The sequence below is a fragment of the Podarcis liolepis genome (genome assembly GCF_965112155.1).
Source record: "Podarcis liolepis genome assembly, chromosome: 9".
NCBI classification, from domain to species: domain Eukaryota; kingdom Metazoa; phylum Chordata; class Lepidosauria; order Squamata; family Lacertidae; genus Podarcis; species Podarcis liolepis.
Genome location: NC_139564.1, coordinates 57629888 through 57650941, shown reverse-complemented (window position 1 = coordinate 57650941; position 21054 = coordinate 57629888). Strand labels below are relative to the sequence as shown.

The 21054-nt window shown below is 43.5% G+C and overlaps 1 protein-coding gene across 45 annotated transcripts in view; it reads right to left on the bottom strand.

Annotated features, from left to right (window-relative positions):
• The window catches only part of LIMCH1 (LIM and calponin homology domains 1), a 222385-nt gene that overhangs the window by 129609 nt on the left and 71722 nt on the right, over nucleotides 1-21054 (bottom strand). For 44 of the 45 annotated variants that reach the window (XM_083459670.1, XM_083459681.1, XM_083459715.1 and 41 more), the window contains exon 2: nucleotides 12756-12826. In XM_083459670.1, the coding sequence (XP_083315796.1) occupies nucleotides 12756-12826 (71 nt within the window). Of the gene's footprint in view, nucleotides 1-127; nucleotides 214-12755; nucleotides 12827-21054 lie in introns of those variants that run through there. The other variant, XM_083459701.1, reaches the window with a different exon arrangement.

Sequence of the window (21054 nt, the reverse complement as noted above, 5' to 3'; positions counted from 1 at the left end):
ACTCTCATTTCCTACTCATATTGAAATACTACCCCTCAGTGAGGCTAAACGTATATTCACAAAATGTTTAGGGGCATGCGTACCACTGCACACCTCCCCCCCCAAAAAAGGCACCGTATGTACCTACTGTATACACTGAAGCCCAGTGCCCTACTGGAAATCTCAGACTTGGCTTCTAGGATATCAGCAAGCATAGACTTTCAGAGTCAGTGCATTCAGCCATAAGGACTAGAAACCCCCCTTTTTTAAAAAAAGGAATGCAAAGGTCCTCATGAAGCACATCCACATTTTGTGCTTCTTCTGAACTCCTGCAGAATTGTGGCACACACACACAAAATTAAGGATATTATTCACTGTTGTGTCTGGAACATCCAAAATGCAGAGTGCAATGCTCAGTAGAATCAAAGGGGGCAGGGAATTCTGATTATTGAAGCATAAGGTTAAAATTAATCAGATAGTATTTTCTAGTTTAATCCAATCTCGGATCCAAGTAGCATGCAGCTTCACAATATAGTTTGAAATCTGGAAGGGAGAAACCTCCTCTGTCTTTAATATCTGTAAATATTTTATGTTTTATTCTTGGTTTTTCCCTTTCCATATAAATTTTGAGATATCCTTTTGCCATTTTTTGAAGCATGATGTGTTACTTATTACCAGTATTGACTGAAACAAAAATAACATTTTGGGCAATGTGTTTATCTTAATGGCTACAATTCTGCCTAATCATGATAAGTTCATTCTTCCCCATATATCTAGATTTCTTTTTATTTCGTTCCAACCCTTTTCATAGTTGTCTTTATATATGTTGTCTTTATATATGTTTGCAAGTGGTAGAGCCTGTTCACCTAGCATTTAAACATTTTTCTTCCAGGCCAGCATAATGACAACGACACCAAGTAATATTTTCCTGACTTAAGAATTTCCAGAGTTAATGCGGATACTTCCACTCACTGCCTAAATTTTCCACAGTGGAAAATATTGAAGAAAGGGGAACAGAGAGGGAGAGAGAGGGAGAGAGAGAGAGAGAGAGAGTGCAGAATTTTAAGGATGCACAAACTATGAAACTTGATTGCAGGATTTCCTCCTGCATTTCAGACATAGGCACAAAAGCGAATCCTGGAGGTCTTAATGCAAACGCCAAATGTCAGAAGCTGCTTGAAATAAATCTTTTAAAAATGTTTGCATTGGCCCCATTGAAGGTTAAGGAAGAGGTGAAGGGGAAGAGAGAGGAAAGGATCTGGGCTTGCAGTGGGAGGAAATGAAAAATGTGGTTAGACCACCTCTATTAATGATTAGGGACCCAAGCTTATGAGGAAGAGGAAGACAGCAAAGAAAAACCTCTCCCTATTCGGTTCTTTGCCTGAGGCATCAGAATAGAGCTGCTATTCTTTGGCATCTTTCTTTCAATGCAGGCTGGCTTTCTTAAAAAATAAAATAAAAATACTTGTTTATTCACTGAAAGCAGTAAACTAAAATTTAAGAGTCTTTCAACATTTAAGTCAAATAGAAACGAAAGCAAATTGGACCCTTCAGATGCAAATAAAACAAGGTTTGCTTCCTACAGAAAATACAACAAACATGCAGAGGGCAAACACTGGTGCCTTGATTTCAAAAAGGGCTGGCAGGTGAGGTCACTGTTAGGTTCTGTGCTGTCGTAAGGAGAGGCGTGGGCTGCAAAGACCCAGATTCAAATCTCCATTTGTCCATAAAACGCACTGGGTGCCCCAAGCCAGTTACACTCCCCCCCTCTCTCTGAAACAAACCTAATCTTGTAAAAAGGCCTTAGCTCAGCAGCATGCAGAGGGTCCCAGATTTAATCTCAGGTAACTAATTTTTTCCTGCCAACCTAGCAGTTTGAAAGCACGTCAAAGTGCAAGTAGATAAATAGGTACCACTCCGGCGGGAAGGTAAACAGCGTTTCCGTGCGCTGCTCTGGTTCGCCAGAAGCGGCTTAGTCATGCTGGCCACAAGACCCGGAAGCTGTACTGGCTCCCTCGGCCAGTAAAGCAAGATGAGTGCCGCAACCCCAGAGTCGGCCACGACTGGACCTAAGGGTCAGGGGTCCCTTTACCTTTACCTTTAACTAATTTTTATTTTTTTTATTTATTGAATTTATATACCGCCCTATACCCAAAGGTCTCAGGGCAGTGCACAGAACAAAATCAGAATATAAAACCACAAAATATATAATCAAAATAAAAACAACATCCCAATAACCCCCCAGCAACCCAATAACTAGGGCCAGGGCTGGGAAATGAAGAGCCCAGACAGCTGTTTCTAATAAGTATAGATAATACTAAGCTACATCTGTAAGGGAGACACAGAAATCTAAATAAAGACTATTATTTGTGGCACGGTATCCCTTTACGTGCATTTATTTTTGTTTCAGATTTGTCATGGCCAATAGCTAGCACAATAAAGTTATTTGGTTTGGATTGGATACTAAGCTATATCGATCAATGATGTGACTCAGTGTAAGGCAGCTATCTATGTTCCTAATGTAACCCCACATGACTGTACTGAGAGAATAAAAAGACATATTCACTGCCCTCAGGTACCTGGACAAAAATGTGGGAAAATATATTAACAAAGGCAACTTCAAAAAGTTTACTTGACAAAAGGTAAGTCCTTTCTCTGCAGGATTTATATGGGAGGTGGGGTAAAGAAAGAAGTACAACTAGGTTCAAATATTCTTATTCTTTCTCCCATGTAAAAATGCATGAGATTTCCGTCTTAGGCCTGCTGTGACACAGATGGCGCTGAGGTCTAAACCACTGAGCCTCTTGGGCTTGTCAATCAGAAAGTTGGTGGTTTGAATCCCCATGATGGGGTGAGCTCCCATTGCTCTGTCCCAGCTCCTGCCAACCTAGCAATTTGAAAGCACACTGGTGCGAGTAGATAAATAAGTACCACTGAGTTGGGAAGGTAAACAGCGTTTCAGTGCACTCTGGCATCCGTCACGGTGTCCCGTTGCACCAGAAGCGGTTTAGTCATGCTGGCCACATGACCCGGAAAGTTGTCTGTGGGCAAACGCTGGCTCCCTCAGCCTGAAAGTGAGATGAGTGCCGCAATCCCATATTCACCTTTGACTGGACTTAACCACCCAGGGGTCCTTTACCTTTACCTAGGCCTGTTGTACAGAAAAAAATGCACAACAGAAGTTCCCTTGCGGCTTTTGGGGCAGTGTGGTGACTTCTGAAACTGACCAGAATTTCAAAAGCAGAGGGGTCTGCCATTCAAAGTGGGTCACACATTCCAGTAAGCATGTCCGAGGCTTTGTGGGATCCCAGCTTTCGACAAAAGTTATTCCTTTCCTCTAGCTATATTATGTAGAAGGTTATTCCGGCTGCAGCTTTGCATAGCTCTCACTTGATGCACTACCTTCTACTTGTCGCTTTGGTCACGGACCCCATACCGAACTATAATATTTGTTCCTCATTACATCTTGAACAATAAAAACATAGCAGGTTGCGACTCCGGCCTGATACAAAAACAGCCTCCCATGTCCCTGCCTGAACTTAGATCTCTGTCCTTAATGAGACTCGACGTCTCCCTCCAGGCTAGACGCAAGCCAAATCCAAGAAGCCGATAATGGTTTGGCATTAGAATATACAGCACTGTAAACCACAGGAAATCGCTAGCCTTTTGTCACATTGTGGCATGGGTCACTCACATTCATTCCATAAAGGCAAAATACCTGGTGTGTGTATGTGTGTGTGTGTGTGTGTGTGTGTGTGTGTGTGTTTATGCACTCACAAAGCAAAAACAACAAACTCCCCTAGCTGCATAAGTACATCGCAGTGCTATTGTTAATCTTAGGGAGTGACTAATTAACCAATTAAGTACGGTAATAATAATAATAAATTTTTATTTATACCCTGCCCTTCCCGGTTCAAAAACCAGGCTCAGGGCAGCTAACAACAAATTTAAAACATTTAACTGATGCAACAAAAAACAGCATAAAATACAGTATAAAACGTGAATAACAATAAATTCAGAATTCAAAAACCAATTTAGGGGGAAAATCCATCCAATAAACATTAGATGATCACCAGGGCTAGCTGGCTAAATTAGTCCTCTTTGGACCAGTGCGCAGACCAGGGGAGAATTAGCTGTGGGTTCTCAGAGTGGGTAATCTTCATAAAAAGGGGAGGGGGAGGGAAGGAAGGAAGGGGAATAAAAGATCAGGCTAAGTTCAAGCTGAGAGCCAGGTGGAATAGCTCTGTCTTACAGGCCCTGCGGAAGGAAGTTACCGTAAATCCTGCAGGGCCCTGGTCTCATGGTACAGAGCATTCCACCAGGTCAGAGCCATCACTGAGAAGGCCCTGGCCCTGGTGGAGGATATACACTTTACCACCAAATAAACTTAAAACTCCCATGAATGATTGGGAAAGCCTTTCAAAGTTGGGAGTACTTGCAAAATTATTACATCCAAGCGATCAGCACACCAAATGCACACTTAGCACATCTTGGAAAGCAAATGCCACTCTGAATTCTGTAGTTGGTTCTATAAACCAGTTTCTCTCACAACTGACATGACCCCAAATGAATAAACCGTGGCAATATCTTCCACCCTGTAGTGACGTTTGGAGCATTGAAGAGGAAAATAATAGGACACAATGGAAACATAAACATAGAACTGATCGTCTCTGGCATTATTTGAAAGATAGGATACCAAACCACTGGTCTATCCTGCTCAATCAAATCCGTTTATTGTGAGGACCATGCCTGTACACAAACATCAACACAACAATAGTTAAAAAATATTAAAATTCATTACATACTACGCCAACAAAACCTTCATCCCACAAAATAGAAAGAGAGGGAAAACAAGCAACGAGTTAAGCAGACGATGAAGGGGTCTTTACATTGTCATCCATAAATCTTTCCCTGGCTTTCATGGCCTTCATCACAAAAACCGCTACCACATGGGTAATACGAGGGTTTGCATCAACTAACAAAAATTTTACTCTATCTTCAGGATTGGTTATAGAGTTGGGTATAATTTGCAGCAATGCGTCTCTAAAGCCCGAATAGATGGGGCAATAGAGGAGGTAATGTGTAAGATCCTCTTTAATTTTCATAAGGCAAGGGCATAAACAATGTTCTACTGGGGTTTTTGTGAATCTACCGGTCAGATATGCAGTTGGCAGTGTTTGAAACCGTGCCATAGTGAAAGCTCTCCGAAGGGTGGGATCAGTGATCTCCACCAAGTAGTTGGCACAGATTTTGACTGCTTTTACTCGGGGAAACCAGTAGGAAAACCCAGAGTTTTTTATCTTTGTGGAGTCCAAAAAGGCGTCTTTTTCAAAGATCCATTCCCGAACTTTATCAGGGCTCCACAATTTGAGAGTATTAAACTCAGGTAGATTGTATCTGGATAGGATATCTAGTAGGATTTTATGCCAAGTAGTATTATTTTGTAATGATACAAAGGCTTGTTTAGCCAATAAGGTGTTCGGGGCATCTGTGAGGTTGGTGAAAAAACGCAGGAATCTTAAGTGGGCCCTGGCAGACACAGAAGGTAATCCTACTTCCACTCTTAGGAGAGCTGCCGGAGTACTCTGAGGGAGGCCTAGAATTCTTCTGAGGTAAAAATTTTGGAAGATTTCAAGCCGTTCTAACAGCTTCTGATTCCATCCCCAGAGTTCTACTCCATATAGCATCTGGGGAATCACTTTGGTCTATCCTGCTCATTGGGTATTAGCTAGCCCCTCCACCCCTCATTCGCGCTGATTCATAAAATCCATTAAAAAACAAGTATCATAGCCCTCACTGTCATAATCACTTCCTTTACACTGGACAAGCCGTAAGATACTGTTGCAAGGAAGGTCTCTTCCCAGAGAAGAGGAAGATAGAATACTTTGATTTAAAACTTACAGCTTTACCTACTGGTTTTTGGAATTCAAGCAATATTTTAAATTGCCCATTTGTTTCTGCTCATTCCAATCTCTCTGAATTCTCATTTTTAAATAGTGTTGCTAAAAAGGGTGTTTTGATTTAATGACTTTTAAAGAGACTACTCGGTATTAACAGAGAATTACTGCTTTAAAACAAACGGTTGCAATTGCAAACAGCTGCTCAAACATTTACCAGCAGGTCCGGTCCATCTAGCTGCAGCAGTTGGGCAGGCAAAACTGACAACAGTGGTTAGACTAGATTGCCACAATACTACAGAATGGTCTTCTGCACAGATCAGCCTGCCCTATGCCGCTTCCAGAACTATAGTCTAGAGAGTGGTATGCGCTTGTAATGTACATGGAAGGGAACAACAACGAATAGGCCAGACCTTTCTCTGACAAAGGGGTGTTTACTGAGACAGTAAAGTAAAAGGGTCAGAATACTTGTTGCAGAAAGGAGCAAGGAGGGTTCTGAAGAAGAAGAAGAAGAAGAAGAAGAAGAAGAAGAAGAAGAAGAAGAGGAGGAGGAGGAGGAGGAGGAGGAGTTTGGATTTGATATCCCGCTTTATTTACCCGAAGGAGTCTCAAAGCGGCTAACAATCTCCTTTTCCCTTCCTCCCCCACAACAAACACTCTGTGAGGTGAGTGGGGCTGAGAGACTTCCAAGAAGTGTGACTGGCCCAAGGTCACCCAGCAACTGCCTGTGGAGGAGCGGGGAAGCGAACCCAGTTCACCAGATTACAAGTCTACCGCTCTTAACCACTACACAGGGAGCCAAGAGTGGATGCACTGTGATGTTTTGACATCTGGGGAAATGACAGGAATAAAGCCATAGAACCTGGAAAGCTAGAAAGATGGAGAGGGGCAATACTACCTAGTTCCCCCTCCCCACAACTTGAAATGCATATTCCTTAGCCTTTTTCCTAATTGTTATTATTATTATTTTAAATATCCAACATTACAGTCAATATTGTTATAGATTGGGAGGGGGAAACCCCCCAAGCCTAGAAATTAATAAATGGTGGGATTTTGATTATCTGTGATGCGAAAGGAGAAATACAAGCTGCAGAGGACCTCCTGAGCTAGCCTATGCAGAACAACCTGGCCAAGCTAGGGCCATTAAGAAACAATACAGGGCAATGCTGTCCTACCCCCCCCCCCCCTTGCCCTGAGGTGTAAACAGAGACTGGGGGTTTGGAAGGTTACCACTGTAACAGGGTGTGAGTTGTCAGGAAAAGAGTGTTTCTGGAGCAAAGTGTTCTGAGAAGAAGAAGGGAGAAGAAAGACTGGGATCCATCTTGGGCAGGTTGGCTGAAGGCTGGCTGTGAGAGATGCCTTACCAGGCATGGCCAAACTTGACCCTCCAGCTGTTTTGGGCCTACAACTCCCATCATCCCTAACTAATAGGACCAGTGGTCAGGGTTGTAGTCCCAAAATAGCTGGAGGGCCAAGTTTGGCCATGCCTGCCTTAGACTCTAGGGCTGCACTGCTATGGGGGACAAGCCCCTCTTGAAACAACCAGGCTGTAAAATCCAGATTCCCTCTATGCAGACTGAAGGTGTAAACAGGTGAATAAACCTATTTCTTAAATCTATGACAGTCTCAATTCTACACAGGAACACAGACCCTGGGTGAGTGCCTGGAATCTTGCAGAGAGCGGGGGGTGGCACACGACTTTTGTAACAATACATTTATTACACTAATGCAATCACAGCAAAATTATTCTATGCTCCTTGTAATTTAGAAAAGCGAAAGAAAGACAGTTATGTTGACCAGGAGCAGGAAAGAGCACCGTGTGTGGCACCAATACATGAAGTAAGTGAAACTACAAACTGAAGTTTGGGAGAGAGTTTGATGCGGAGAAGTCATTTTCCCAAACGTCCATCCGCAATGTTCTGCACAGCAATGTGAGAAGTGAGCAGGGGGAGACTAGGTTTCATACATGCCACTACTGATTGAGGAAAACACAGGAAAAGAAGTGTTGGCTCAACTGCAGCATGAAGAAAACCAGCAAGGCTCTGGGTGCCTGCAATCTGTTCTACAGCACCACTAACTTAAGCAAAACTAAAAAGGAACTCAATGGGAATTGCCTCTTATTCTGGCACACAAAGACAGCTCCTGCAAAAAAATTGCTTTACGCAGTATTAGTCAATCCAAACCACTGTGCCAGAAGCCATGAAATCACTCCTTCAAAAAACGAAAGAGCTTAGCTAGCGCCTGAGCACAGCTGCATTAGCAATTGAAACGAGTAATGTTAGGAAAAACAGAAGTGTTGCTTTAAACCCAAAAAGAAGAACGGCTACTCAAAAAAGGTTTTCACACTTTCAGATCTATGGCATACTTCCTTTTACCCAGTCTGTTACTATAATATGCACATTCCTTTCCAAGTCACCGTGTACACATATTTTTGTTGAAGACAGATTTGATGAGAGACTCGTGTATTATGTACTGAGATATCTGGACCATAGAATGGAACGTAATAGTAAGAACCATCTCTTCAACTTTCCCTTACACTGAAAAGTTTCAACAAAAGCAAGTTGCAGGTGTATTAAACCTGGCTGCATATACTTTGGCCAACCTTCAATTAGTCTGAGCACTCGCAAACCCAAACCAGCTTGCTTTTAGCTGGGAAAAGAGCTTCAAAATACCAAGCTCCATTTTAATCTTTCTTCAAGTCCCTTCAGATTTCCCTCATGCACACCAGTTGCAAACAAGACATCACTTTCCATCTCTCAGTGCAGTGAAAACAAAGCACGATCTGGTCTAATCAGGGGTATATATATATATATTTTTAAAGCCTCTAACAGTGAAACAGGAAGCGCATATATCACACAAACAAACGAGAACATCAGTGTGAAGCAAACCACAAAATAAGCACAAGTGAATATAGTTTTAATATAAATTACTCTGCAATTGTTAAAGTCATAGATCATTTGAACTTGGGGTTACAAGTGACATACTTTTTTGAGGCTACATTTGAGACAGCAAATGTGCCTTTCCTTTCTGGTAACACTATCACAATCATACATTGGAGGGAGGAACATCTCTTACATGCCCATAAAAGCTCTATGAATACTTTAATCTCCCCAGCATCATAACCTCTGGAATGTTCTTTCTCAACAGGATTCAGTCTGCCCCTCATTTTGTCCTCAGGGTTCAAGAATATGAAATCTATGAGCCTTACATGGAAGGGGAGCACTTATCCATACCTAGACGCCACATGGACGAGTTTTGCTGAGAAAATCAACCAGTTTAAAACCAGACATGCACCATTTTTTACTGGGGTGAAGCACATGTTGCTATTTTCTAACGTTGCTAACTGTAGCAAAGCACAAATGGTAAGTTGCTTTTAATGCTGTGAAGGTAGGTAAAGGTAAAGGACCCCTGGACGGTTCAGTCCAGTCAAAGGAAACTATGGGATGTGGCGCTCATCTCTGCTTTTCCGAGGGAGTTGGCGTTGGTCCACAGACAGCTTTCTGGGTCATGTGGCCAGCATGGCTAAACTGCTTCTGGTGCAACAGGACACTGTGACAGGTGGCAGAGCGCACAGAAACGCCATTTACCTTCCCGCCACAGTGGTACCTATTTATCTACTTGCACTGGTGTGCTTTTGAACTGCTAGGTTGGCAGGAGCCGGGACAGAGCAATGGGAGCTTACCCCGTCGCACGGACTTGAATTGCCCACCTTCCAATCGGCAAGCCCAAGAGGCTCAGTGGTTTAGACCACAGCACCACCCGCATCCCAACTGTGAAGGAAAGATAAGTGACTGGAGTTAGACAGATGCCACTGATTGTGCATACAGCCCCACCCATTTCTGCTCCAGACAGGAAAGGGTGGGGTTCTTACAGGTTTGACCCTGCGTGACTCCAATTACCTCAGCAATGCAATGGTCAAACCACTTCCCAGACATGTCCCTGGGAAAGGGGCAGGCAACCAAACACAATTGCCAAGATGCTCTCTGTCCACCTCTGCACTTAAATGATAGGGTTTGCTTGTCAAGGTTGCCAGATGGCTGACTGAGGAACACTAGACCCTGGGCAAGCAGGATTCACAAGAGGCGATCACACTCATGCCAGAGTGCAACGGAACAATCTCCACCAGGGTAAGTCAGGTCTGTGAACCTCATTGGTCAGACAAAGGGTATTTGCAAGCAAGCAAGGCATTTTCCCCCTCTTCTTTTGTACTAAAGGTCCACAAATTGGTTAGACTGGGATTAATAGGGCAACATGAGCTGAGCGGTAACTTAATTCCCTGTTAATTAAGCACTTTTCTACCAAAGGCACTATTAGCCAAGGACGAAATGTACGACTAGAGACAGAGAAAACATAAAAGCTGCAAGACAGGCCACACCTCTAGTTTTCAAATATAGTTTTCAGTTCGTCATGCACGTATTTGGTAACACGGGGAAGTACAGTGACGGACACATCCATATGGACTTTCATATCCAACCCTTCTTCCAAGGTTCTCAAAGTGGCATGCATGACTTATTCCTTACAACAACTTTATGAGATAGGTTAGAGAGCTGTGAGAGAACTATGAAGTTCTCTGGGTGACCATGGGCCTTAGGTCACTCTCAGCCACCCTAATCTACCTCAAAAGTAGTGGTCTAAACCACTGAGCCTCTTGGGCTTGCTGATCAGGAGGTCAGCGGTTCGAATCCCCATGACAGGGTGAGCTCCTGTTGCTCTGTCCCAGCTTCTGCCAACTTAGCAGTTCAAAAGCACAGCAGTGCAAGTAGATGAATAGGTACCGCTGCAGCAGGAAGGTAAATGGCGTTTCCATGTACTCTGGTTTCCGTCACAGTGTTCTGTTGTGCCAGAAGCGGTTTAGCCATGCTGGCCACATGACATGGAAAGCCGTCTGCGGACAAACACAGGCTCCCTCAGCCTGAAAGCAAGATGAGCACCGCAATCGTATAGTCGCCTTTGACTGGACTTAACCATCCAGCGGTCTTTTAAAAGGTAAAGGTAAAGGACCCCTGGATGGTTAAGTCCAGTCAAAGGTGACTATAGGATTGCGGTGCTCATCTTGCTTTCAGGCTGAGGGAGCCTGTGTTCGTCCACAGACGGCTTTCCGTGTCATGTGGCCAGCATGGCTAAACCGCTTCTGGTGAAACCAGTGCATGGAAACGCCGTTTACCTTCCCGCCGGAGCGGTACCTATTTATCTACTTGCACTCTGATGTGCTTTTGAACTGCTAGGTTGGCAGGAGCAGGGACCGAGCAACGGGAGCTCACCCCGTCATGGGAATTTGAACCGCTGACCTTCTGATCGGCAAGTCCTAGGCTCTGTGGTTTAGACCACAGCACCACCCACATCCCTCCAGGGGTCCTTTACCTTTTACCTTTTGCCCTCAGGCCTGTGAAGTAGCACCCTGCCATTACACTCCCACAACTGAACTTACTGCATGTTAGGGGCAGGTAGCGTCAGAGATATGCCACTTTAGCTGCTCGGCCCTGTCCTCATTCCACATACAGAAATTAACTAGACTGGAAGTTAAATCTTAACTCACTAGTGGTGATGGAGTAGCATCTTCTACAACACCCAAGCTAAGGGGGTGGGATGGAAAATGCCATGTGGCATACATACTGTAGCACTGTCCTTGAAAAGAGAGGGAATGCCCAGGGGGCTTAGGAGAAACAGCAAGGGGGCTGTGCTTTCTGCTACCATCCAGTGTTTACCTCCTGTAATGGTTTCCCCACTTTGCCTAACAGTAGGGCCGGCTCTGATCTCCCAGTCCAGGCATAGGCAAACTCCGCCCCTCCAGATGTTTTGGAACTACACTTCTCATCATCCCTAGCTAACAGGTCAGGGATGATGGGAACTGTAGTCTCAAAACATCTGGAAGGCTGGAGTTTGCCTATGCCTGTCCCAGTATAATGAGCAGACTAGAACTCAATTGTGCACTTCTCGAATGTTCTGATGCAGTTCTCATTCAAAATACATTTCAAAGCACATTTTAGAGTACACATAATACCTTTTGCAAGTAATATTCAGAGTAGACTACTCTGAGTACAACTTACTTTAACAAAAAAATTAATCTAAATAAATGAATGACTTGCAGAATAATGTAGATAGGTTTTGCCCCACAAAACTCAATGTGACCCTTGAGAATGGAGTCAGCCTTTACCTGCAAGTCCCCATCCTGTAATCTATTTCTGGCGGCCCGTGTTAAATATGACAGAACTTTGGAAATGGTCATGCATTAACACAAAGCAAAGCATCCTGGTGGACTATCTGGTCACACTAAGGCCAATTTCTTGAGCTGTGAAGAATGCTTGCTAGGCAACAGCAGAAGCTTGCATGTTAAATAATATTGGCTGATATTTGAGAGCCTCCCTCGTCCATTCCACAAAGAGGTATATTACATCAAGAATGGCAGCGTTCCCACCAGATGTGCATGTATACTTTGGAGGACGCTTGGACAACCCACCATGACCATCCAGTTCCTAAGCATGCAACACATTTGATGACGAGCCTCAATTGTTTGCTTTGGCTACACTTGTTTGAGTTGGAGGTGCTCCACACAAGAAGTTTCCTTTGGCTTGAGGTCGGATGACTCCTAACAGCAGGTCTGTACTATAATGTCTGGGAAAGTAACTTTTCTTCCTAGGAAGTCATAGCACAATGTGCTTTTTAGCACATCCGAGGGGGCCATCTAGGCAGCTGGTGAAACATTCCCAAAGCCAGGTCAACAAACCAAACTCGACAAGAAGCAAACAAACAAAAAATGGTTGTGTGAATCTTCCTCAAATCTATCCCCAAAGCACAGATAACTTGAACGCTATAGCTATTATTACGAGGACTTCACAAAAAGAACTTAAAACTCATAGTTCAAGGTGCAGTTTTACTTACTCACACAGCAGAACACCATTTTCTAATCCAGATCGAAAATCTTTATCACCAAAGGTTCTCCCCGTAACTTGCTGTAAAAGAAGGAGGTGGGGATTAGTCCATCAAATCTTAGGGTTTGGGACAGTTTTCAGAACAAAAACGAACTTCATCATAAAGCACTCCAGCTCAATATTTTCTGGCACTTCTGAAACAGCCTTAGTCACAGCCTAGAAATTTATTTTCCGCTTATACACTGTATCCCATGTAAGACTTCAGTGGGTCTACTATTCTGAATATGAATTAATTGGATACAGCCTTATCACTTTAGGAAACACTGAACTAACACTTCATTCAAATTTGCAGTACTCCATCATTTGGTAAAGACAAATTGAAAAGCTGTATTCATGCAATTTATAATTATTATATACAATCCCCAAAATACCGATCTGTTGAGAAGTGCCAACTCATGATACATTTTAACACATCTAATAAAGTAGGTAGGCTCTTTTCTATGTTTATTGTTGTTGTTGTTAATTAAATTTGTATATACTGCCCTTCAGTTGAAGATCCCAGGTCTACAAAAGTGACTAAGAGCATGTTCACACCACTTTTTTTTGGGATTTTTACTTTGAATAAATACTCAAAGGGCTATCTGTGCCCAAATAAATCATATACAGTTGTTACACAAAGAGTATTGGAAAATACAAACCAGGAAGCCCCATTTCTGAGAAAACTATAAAAAATAAATTTTACTTTGTAGAGGTACCGTATTTTTTGCTCCATAAGACGCACCTGGCCATAAGACGCACCTAGTTTTTAGACGGGGAATGCAAGGAAAAAATATTCTTTAAAGGGAGCGCTGAACAGAGCCTGTATGCGTCCCAGGCTCTGCTGAACACTCCCTTTCACGAGTTGCATGGACTGCATGGAAGGCTGCCCTTCTCCCTCCTTGGGGAAAAGCCCCCAAGAGCCGCACACATGCTCCACGCGGCTTGTGAAAGGGAGCGCGGCTCTTGGGGGCTTTTCCAGGAGGTGAGGGAAGGGAATTTAGGGGCTAAGCCAGAAGCTAGAACAGCAAGAGGGAGCACTGCGCAGCGATCCCTCTCGCTGTTCTGGCTTCTGGGATAGCCGCGCAGCCTGCATTCGCTCCATAAGACGCACACACATTTCCCCTTACTTTTTAGGAGGGAAAAAGTGCTCGGGTATGACTCAATGAACTTTCCCCCTGAGAATTTTCCAGTGCTTTACATTTCACATATATATATTTTTTCCATTTCACAAGTTCATTGGCAAAAATGTATGGACACCAAACACAAATAAATAACTGGGCAAATGTGGCCATTTCCACATATTTAGCTTTGCTTACTATAGCTAAGTCAAATAAGGATGATAATTACATCATTCTCCAGACCAGGAGTGGGGATACTGTGGTTCAGCAACATTTGGAAGGGCCCAAACTCTCATCATCCCCAACCCTTGGCAATGGTGGTTGGGAATGATGGAAGTTTGATTCCAGCAACTTCCAGAGAGTCACAGGTTCCCCACTCCTGCTCTAGGGCTGCTGAAAATTCCCTGACACAAACTGAAACCTTTCCAAAGCAAATGGCCCCAAATCTAAATCTATTTGAATCGAGTTAGCCACAAGTTATTCAGGTCCACTTTCCCAATGCTCAGAGAGCAGAAGCATCCATTCCGCACACACACAACATCTTTAAATGATGCTACACTACAAAGTCCACTCTTGGCCCTGTGGCACCTTTGCACTCCATCCCTCCTATGCTTAACACACACAGGGTGATAATTTGGAGAGAGCTGCAGGATGCAGAGCTGACAATTTATCCAATCATTTGTGCAGTGCAGTACCAGGGGAACAAACAGGAAGCCTTCTGCTCAAATTCCTAGCTGAAGCAAGCATTGCCTTTGCAGCCTCTTTAAGAGCACACAGAACCTCACAAGCATATCTCATTCTCTTCTGATGCCTGAGCTATTCGCCAAGTCTTTGATAAGATTTATAAAACATAGAAAAACAGGAAGAGGCTGCTTTTCATGTGATACCATGATTAAAATCAAAGAACCAAAGCTCAATGTAATTTGTCATCTACACACGTACAACAAACGGTATGATTTCATCATCTTTGTTACATTTTCCTCTTTAAAGAGGTTATGTTCAGTCTTGGCAATGGAATGATTCTATTGCTGTTAGCTGACATACATGAAATGTGTGTTTACCAAGGAAAACAAAGACATGTGAGCATGGAGAGACTAAACTCAGTCGAATGCAGGGGTGAGGAACTTCAGCCTGAAGGGGAACAGAGTACGGCTTGCATCAAACCTGCTGGAATAAGTACCGGTAGACATGATAGTGAAGCTCTTCAGATTCAGGCTTGGAATCAAGAAACCATTCTTCAAAATCAGAGGCATGTTTTACACACACCCCAAACATTTTCTCTGTCTCATAAGAAAATCCTGAGTGGGAAAAGAATTTCCAACCTCAGCCCACTGCCACTGCTGCCTGACTCTACTGTACATCTCAATCTCCCCAAGTGGTACAGCAATAAAACTGCCAGCACATTCACAAAGCTAAGCAGGGTCCGGTATGGTTTCAAATTGAATGGGAGACCAACGCGTGTTGAGATTCCAGCATTGCAGGGGACTGGCCTAGATGACCCTCGGGGTTCCTTCCAACTCTACAATTCTATAAAAGGGAAGAGTGGAGGTGGAGACAACTTGCAATGCAGGAATCCTGCCCACAGCCATCCCTGGGTGGGCTCAAACCACCAACCAGCTGGTTAACAGCCAGACACACTAACTGACCCATTGCGCCACTGGGAGCTTCCCTTTTGTTTATGACCAAAGGAGCACCAAAACTGTATTAACGGGGAAGGGAAAGCGTTCCTTTCTTGCTGGCTAACAGAGTGATAGGGAGTGGGAAACTATGGAGGATCCCATGGGAAAACTACATTTCCCATCTTTCTTCTTCTTCTTTGGAGATCGCTCGTACCCAAGTAAGATTGTCTTCCATGAACTCGGTCTTAACAGTGAGTCCGTAAGTGACTGTGGAGGCCAATTCTGGATCCACACATCCTTCCACAGTGGGGCATAGGTTTCCTGGCGGGTGTTGATCATGGTGAGGGTTTGCCAAGCGTGCCTTCCTCTTAGCACGTTTTTCCCTTTCATCCTGAGTTCGACATCATACAGTGGTACCTCGGGTTACATACGCTTCAGGTTACAGACTCCGCTAACCCAGAAATAGTACCTCGGGTTAAGAACTTTGCTTCAGGATGAGAACAGAAATCGTGCAGCGGCGGCAGTGGGAGGCCCCATTAGCTAAAGTGTTGCTTCAGGTTATGAACAGTTTCAGGTTAAGAACAGACCTCCGGAACGAATTAAGTACAGTGGTACCTCAGGACGCGAATGGGGTCCATTCCGGAACCCCGTTCGCATCCTGAATGGAACATAAGACGCATCTGTGAATGCGTGGGTCGAGTTTTGCAGCTTCCGCGCATGTGTGTGACGTTATTTTGAGCGTCTGCGCAGGCGCGAGTGGCAAAACCTGGAAGTAATGCACTCCGTTACTTCCGGGCTGCCGCGGAGCGCAACTCGAAAGTGCTCAATCTGAAGCACATTCAACCTGAGGTATGACTGTACTTAACCCGAGGTATCACTGTACTTCCCACCATCACCACTGAGTGGAAGAGTGGAGAATGTTTGAGGATTGGCAGTGCGGGAGACATCCTTCCTAGTTCTAGGTTTGACGCATGGAGTCCCCCAACTCGAAAGCGCTCAATCTGAAGCACATTCAACCTGAGGTATGACTGTACTTAACCCGAGGTATCACTGTACTTCCCACCATCACCACTGAGTGGAAGAGTGGAGAATGTTTGAGGATTGGCAGTGCGGGAGACATCCTTCCTAGTTCTAGGTTTGACGCATGGAGTCCCCCACACACACCCAGTTTCCCAGTTTCCAGAGACTGAAGTGAGAGCCAAAGAGCTCACTTATCTGTGTTCTTTTAAAATTACATATTTTTAAAACGGATACCTTTCTAAATTTGCCCCATTACTCACTTGAATCAGCTTCCAGCAACAACAAAAACCACTAATACAATAAAAACAATCAAGTTATATATAATACAGCGCAGATAGCTATATCAATAAGCCAGATCAACGCCAAAAGCCAGACCGCTAAACAAAGCCATATTACCACAATTGTTGTCAGTATGCATCAGTTCATATTACTGAGGCTTGACATGATCCACTGCATTAGCCTAACAAGCCCCAGGTGTCAGAACAGCTTAAGGAAGGGAGGGGGAAAGCAAAAGGTTACAAATAACTAAGCAGATGCTGTCCCCAGGTGAAATTTTTCCTATCCCGCAAGATATTGGAAGCCAAGTGACTGGGCAGTGCCAAAGCTTAATGAGACCTTGGCTTGCTCCTGGAGGCAATTATTTGGTTTCTACATGAGATGGATAGCAAGCGAGGAAGGAAGGGGATTGCATTATGTGAAACACAGCCATGAAGAGATCGTTTGTCCTAGAAAGGATACGGGGATTGTGCTTGATAAAAACAGCCATTTATCTGCTCATTTGCACTAAATAGGTCCCATACGGCTCTGTTTAGAGCAAAACAGTCAAAACAGATGCATTCCGGCCTCAAGCAAAGATGGCTTTTTCGTTAGAGAATACTACAGTACAGTAAAATAGCTCCACAGATTATCTTGAAGACATTGAGAGGTTGAAATCCACAGATTTCTCGGTTTAACCCTAGAGTACGCCTGGGCAGCCAGGAGCCTGAAAAGGCCCTGAAACTCTTCCATTTTATTCAACAGAACTACTATGAAGTAAGAGACGCGGGTGGCGCTGTGGGTTAAACCACAGAGCCTAGGACTTGCCGATCAGAAGGTCTGCGGTTTGAATCCCCGCGACGGGGTGAGCTCCCGTTGCTCAATTTCTGCTGGTGAACAGCTTTGAGAATTAGGTTGCTTGCCACACAAAATTAGTCCATTTATAGGGAGAGTTTGCAAAAAGGTAAGCTTCCACAGAAGATCACTTTATTTGTCCCTGCTCCATTTCATCCCCTCTCCCATAAAGCCATCTGAAAAGATGACTATACAACAAGTAGATAAAATACACCATTATTTCCGATTCCTGAGGGGCCCTTCCTCTAACCAGTATTGCTGAATCACAATGGCTTGGTTGTAATTTGGCAGTAAATACTTGGTGGTAATTTGGAATAAAGGAGCATGTTTTTGGTACTTATTGTATGTCATTACCACAAACCTCTTGTGTGATCTTTTGGAAACCGCTTTGGTTTCATTCTCTAAAATGGAATCAATTGTTCCTTTCTTCTACCCTTGCTTGACTCGAATTCTCTGGGCCAGAATACTAATTATGTTGCTGTTTTCATTCAGTGCAATATTTTTCTTTCAGAAACACCCAGGGGGGGACAATCTGGATCAGGACCTGGGAGATTTTTGCAGGGGAGGGTAAAAACCAGGCTTAGTCAATGTTGTGCCTTCAAAAAAACATTTGGACTACACTTCCCATCATGCCCAACCACTGGCCATGCTTGCTAGGTGTGGTGGGTGATGGAGTCCAACAACATTATGAGGGAACCACATTGGCAAGCCTTGTTATAAACCAGGGGTCAGCAACGTTTTTTGAGGCCGGTCCGGTCCACTCCCCGGCAGACCTCTCCGTGGACCGGAGCATGCGCGCCCATGCGTGCACTCAAACTATTTCCGGCGCTCTTCACAGAATCCCCACACCGATCCACAGAATGGCCGTGGGCCGGTTCCAGGAAGCTCATGGGCCAGAACCAGCCCATGGGCCTTAGGTTGCCGACCTCTGTTATAAACAGTGCTTTAAGACTCAGGAACGAAAAGGCCTTAGGAAGTAAAAAGATTTCTGCCTTTCCAGAAGAATTTCCAGTTCAGCACCAAGAAAGAGCGCCTCAAAATGAACAAGGTCCTCTCTCAGGTCCTCACCCACCTGAGGGTAGGGGGGTCTGAAGCAGGGTCTCCAAGGAGTATCTGAATATATGGGAAAGTTCATGTGTTTTAAAGAAAAAGCAGGCTTCCAGCTCCTCTTGCTGTATAAGAATACAAAATGCTCCTTTTTAACCAGGCCTTTGGTTGATCTGATGACCTTCTAAAATGTGTTTTTGTGGGGGAGGGTATTGGGTTGCTGTTTTTATTTTTATTATGTATTTTGTGGTTTTATATTTTGATTATATTCTGTGACCGCCCTGAGCCCCCTCCTCCCCCGGTATAGGGGAGTATATAAATTAAATTAATAATAATAACAATAATAATAATCCATTTATTTGTAAAAGCAAGAAAGTTCCACCATTTCACCGTAAATGTGTCTTTCTTTCTTTCTTCCTTCCTTCCTTCCTTCCTTCCTTCCTTCCTTCCTTCCTTCCTTCCTTCCTTCCTGTTTTTCTGTCCTGTTGCTATACATAGTTTTTGTGTAAAGTTTTTCAGCAAGGGCAATTTCCCACACTTTATTGTACCAATTTTACCAAAGAAATTCCACTCAAACCCTTCCAAACGCTTGCTGCTACCAGTAAATATCCAACTAATGGCCCTGTTATTTTCCTTTCCTTTTATACTATGGTTCTCACTATACTTCTTTATTTTTTGTACTTAAAACTTAACTCCAAGGGACAGAAGTTACACAAGTCAAATAAAGTGATTTTTTAAAAATAAACAAACCATGGTGAGCTTTTGTTTTCAGGTTCTGCCATGGTTCATCTCAAAACATCCGCTCTCTTAGGTTGAAGCACATGGTTCACAATATGGGAATTCTCGGCTCACTCAGCCCTCTCTGATATCGGAGATATGAAGCAACAAGGCAAACCACATGTTTGCCCTGAAAAATGTGAGAACAGACCACATAAATTAAGCATAGAGGAGCCTGCCTGCGCCACCCATATCACACAGAAGGCCATCTTTACATCATCTGCAGACAGAAGAGCATAAACTGGGCCTCAGGCTAAGAAATATATAATAATGCTTGCAATTTCTTTTTCATCTGCATTCTTGCTCCCTCTGAAATCTGTTAGCAATAGCAAACAGTATACTTAGCTTTCAGTGGCCGATGTATACAGAGAAGGCTTTAGCCATCAGAAAAGTAAGTCTGAAAACAATTACCTTGCTGGTGGTTTCTCTTGAGCACAAATTTACACACCGATGCAATAATTGGAAATATTTTTTTAAAAACAATTGATCTGCCAACAGCACCTATCTGTGACAAACCATGCAATTCTAGATGAAATGGGATCACTAATCAATTTCTACATAAACAGAGCTGGGGTGAAAACCCACATGAATTTATTTCTGGAACATCCAATTAAGATTGTAATGCGGTAAAGTGGCAATTGGTCTGTTGTTTTTATTTTTCCCTGCTGCTCCAGATACAGGAGAGGTTTTGTTCACAGGGCATGCGGCGGGGAGATGCTGGCTCAAACAATAACCAGCTCTTTTTTTATTGTTAGAACACCTGCTGCCTCTGACACCACAAACTCATCCATTATGCAATGTCCATGTGGCGATGGGACCACAAGCAGTAATTCTGAAACAGAGTGTCAATGCAAAGAAACAAAAAGGGTAATTTCTCACTTGGCTTTTATACATGCAATCTCTCCTTCCTTGACTTCTGTTTATATTGCGGCTGCGGCTGCTTGTGTTTATATAACAATTTGTGTTCAGCATCAACAAGGTGAGAAAGAGAACGGGCGGGGAGAGAGAGAGAGAGAGAGAGAGAGAGAGAGAGAGAGAGAGAGAATGCTAAGTACCTTCTCTTTGTCTTCCTTTCTTAATTTTTAATTTTTATTTCCTTCCTTTTTTTGTAAGGGAAGATACAATCCATGATCTACTGAAATCAGTTACTGCAGCTTCCACTATGCTCAGTGGTGGATCAAGACACACGTCAAAGTTTGAAAGTAACAATTATGATTTCTTTTTTTTAAATTCAAGCTAATGTATTATTATTATTATTATTATTATTATTATTATTATTATTATTATTTATATGCTGAAAGCCGTCCAGTGTGGCTGGGGCAAACCAGTCAGATGGGCAGGATTTAAATAATAAACAACTTCTTCTTCTTCTTCTTCTTCTTCTTCTTCTTCTTCTTCTTCTTCTTCCTCTTCCTCTTCCTCTTCCTCTTCCTCTTCTTCTTCGACTGAGGCAGACTTGTAAACAGCTAATCAGCAAGGCACCTGTGGCGAGTACAAATCTCCTCCAGGTAATCAAAGGGTAGGGATTGCAGAAAATAGACAAGAACAGCATCCAGACTTAATAAGGATCTGGATCAGA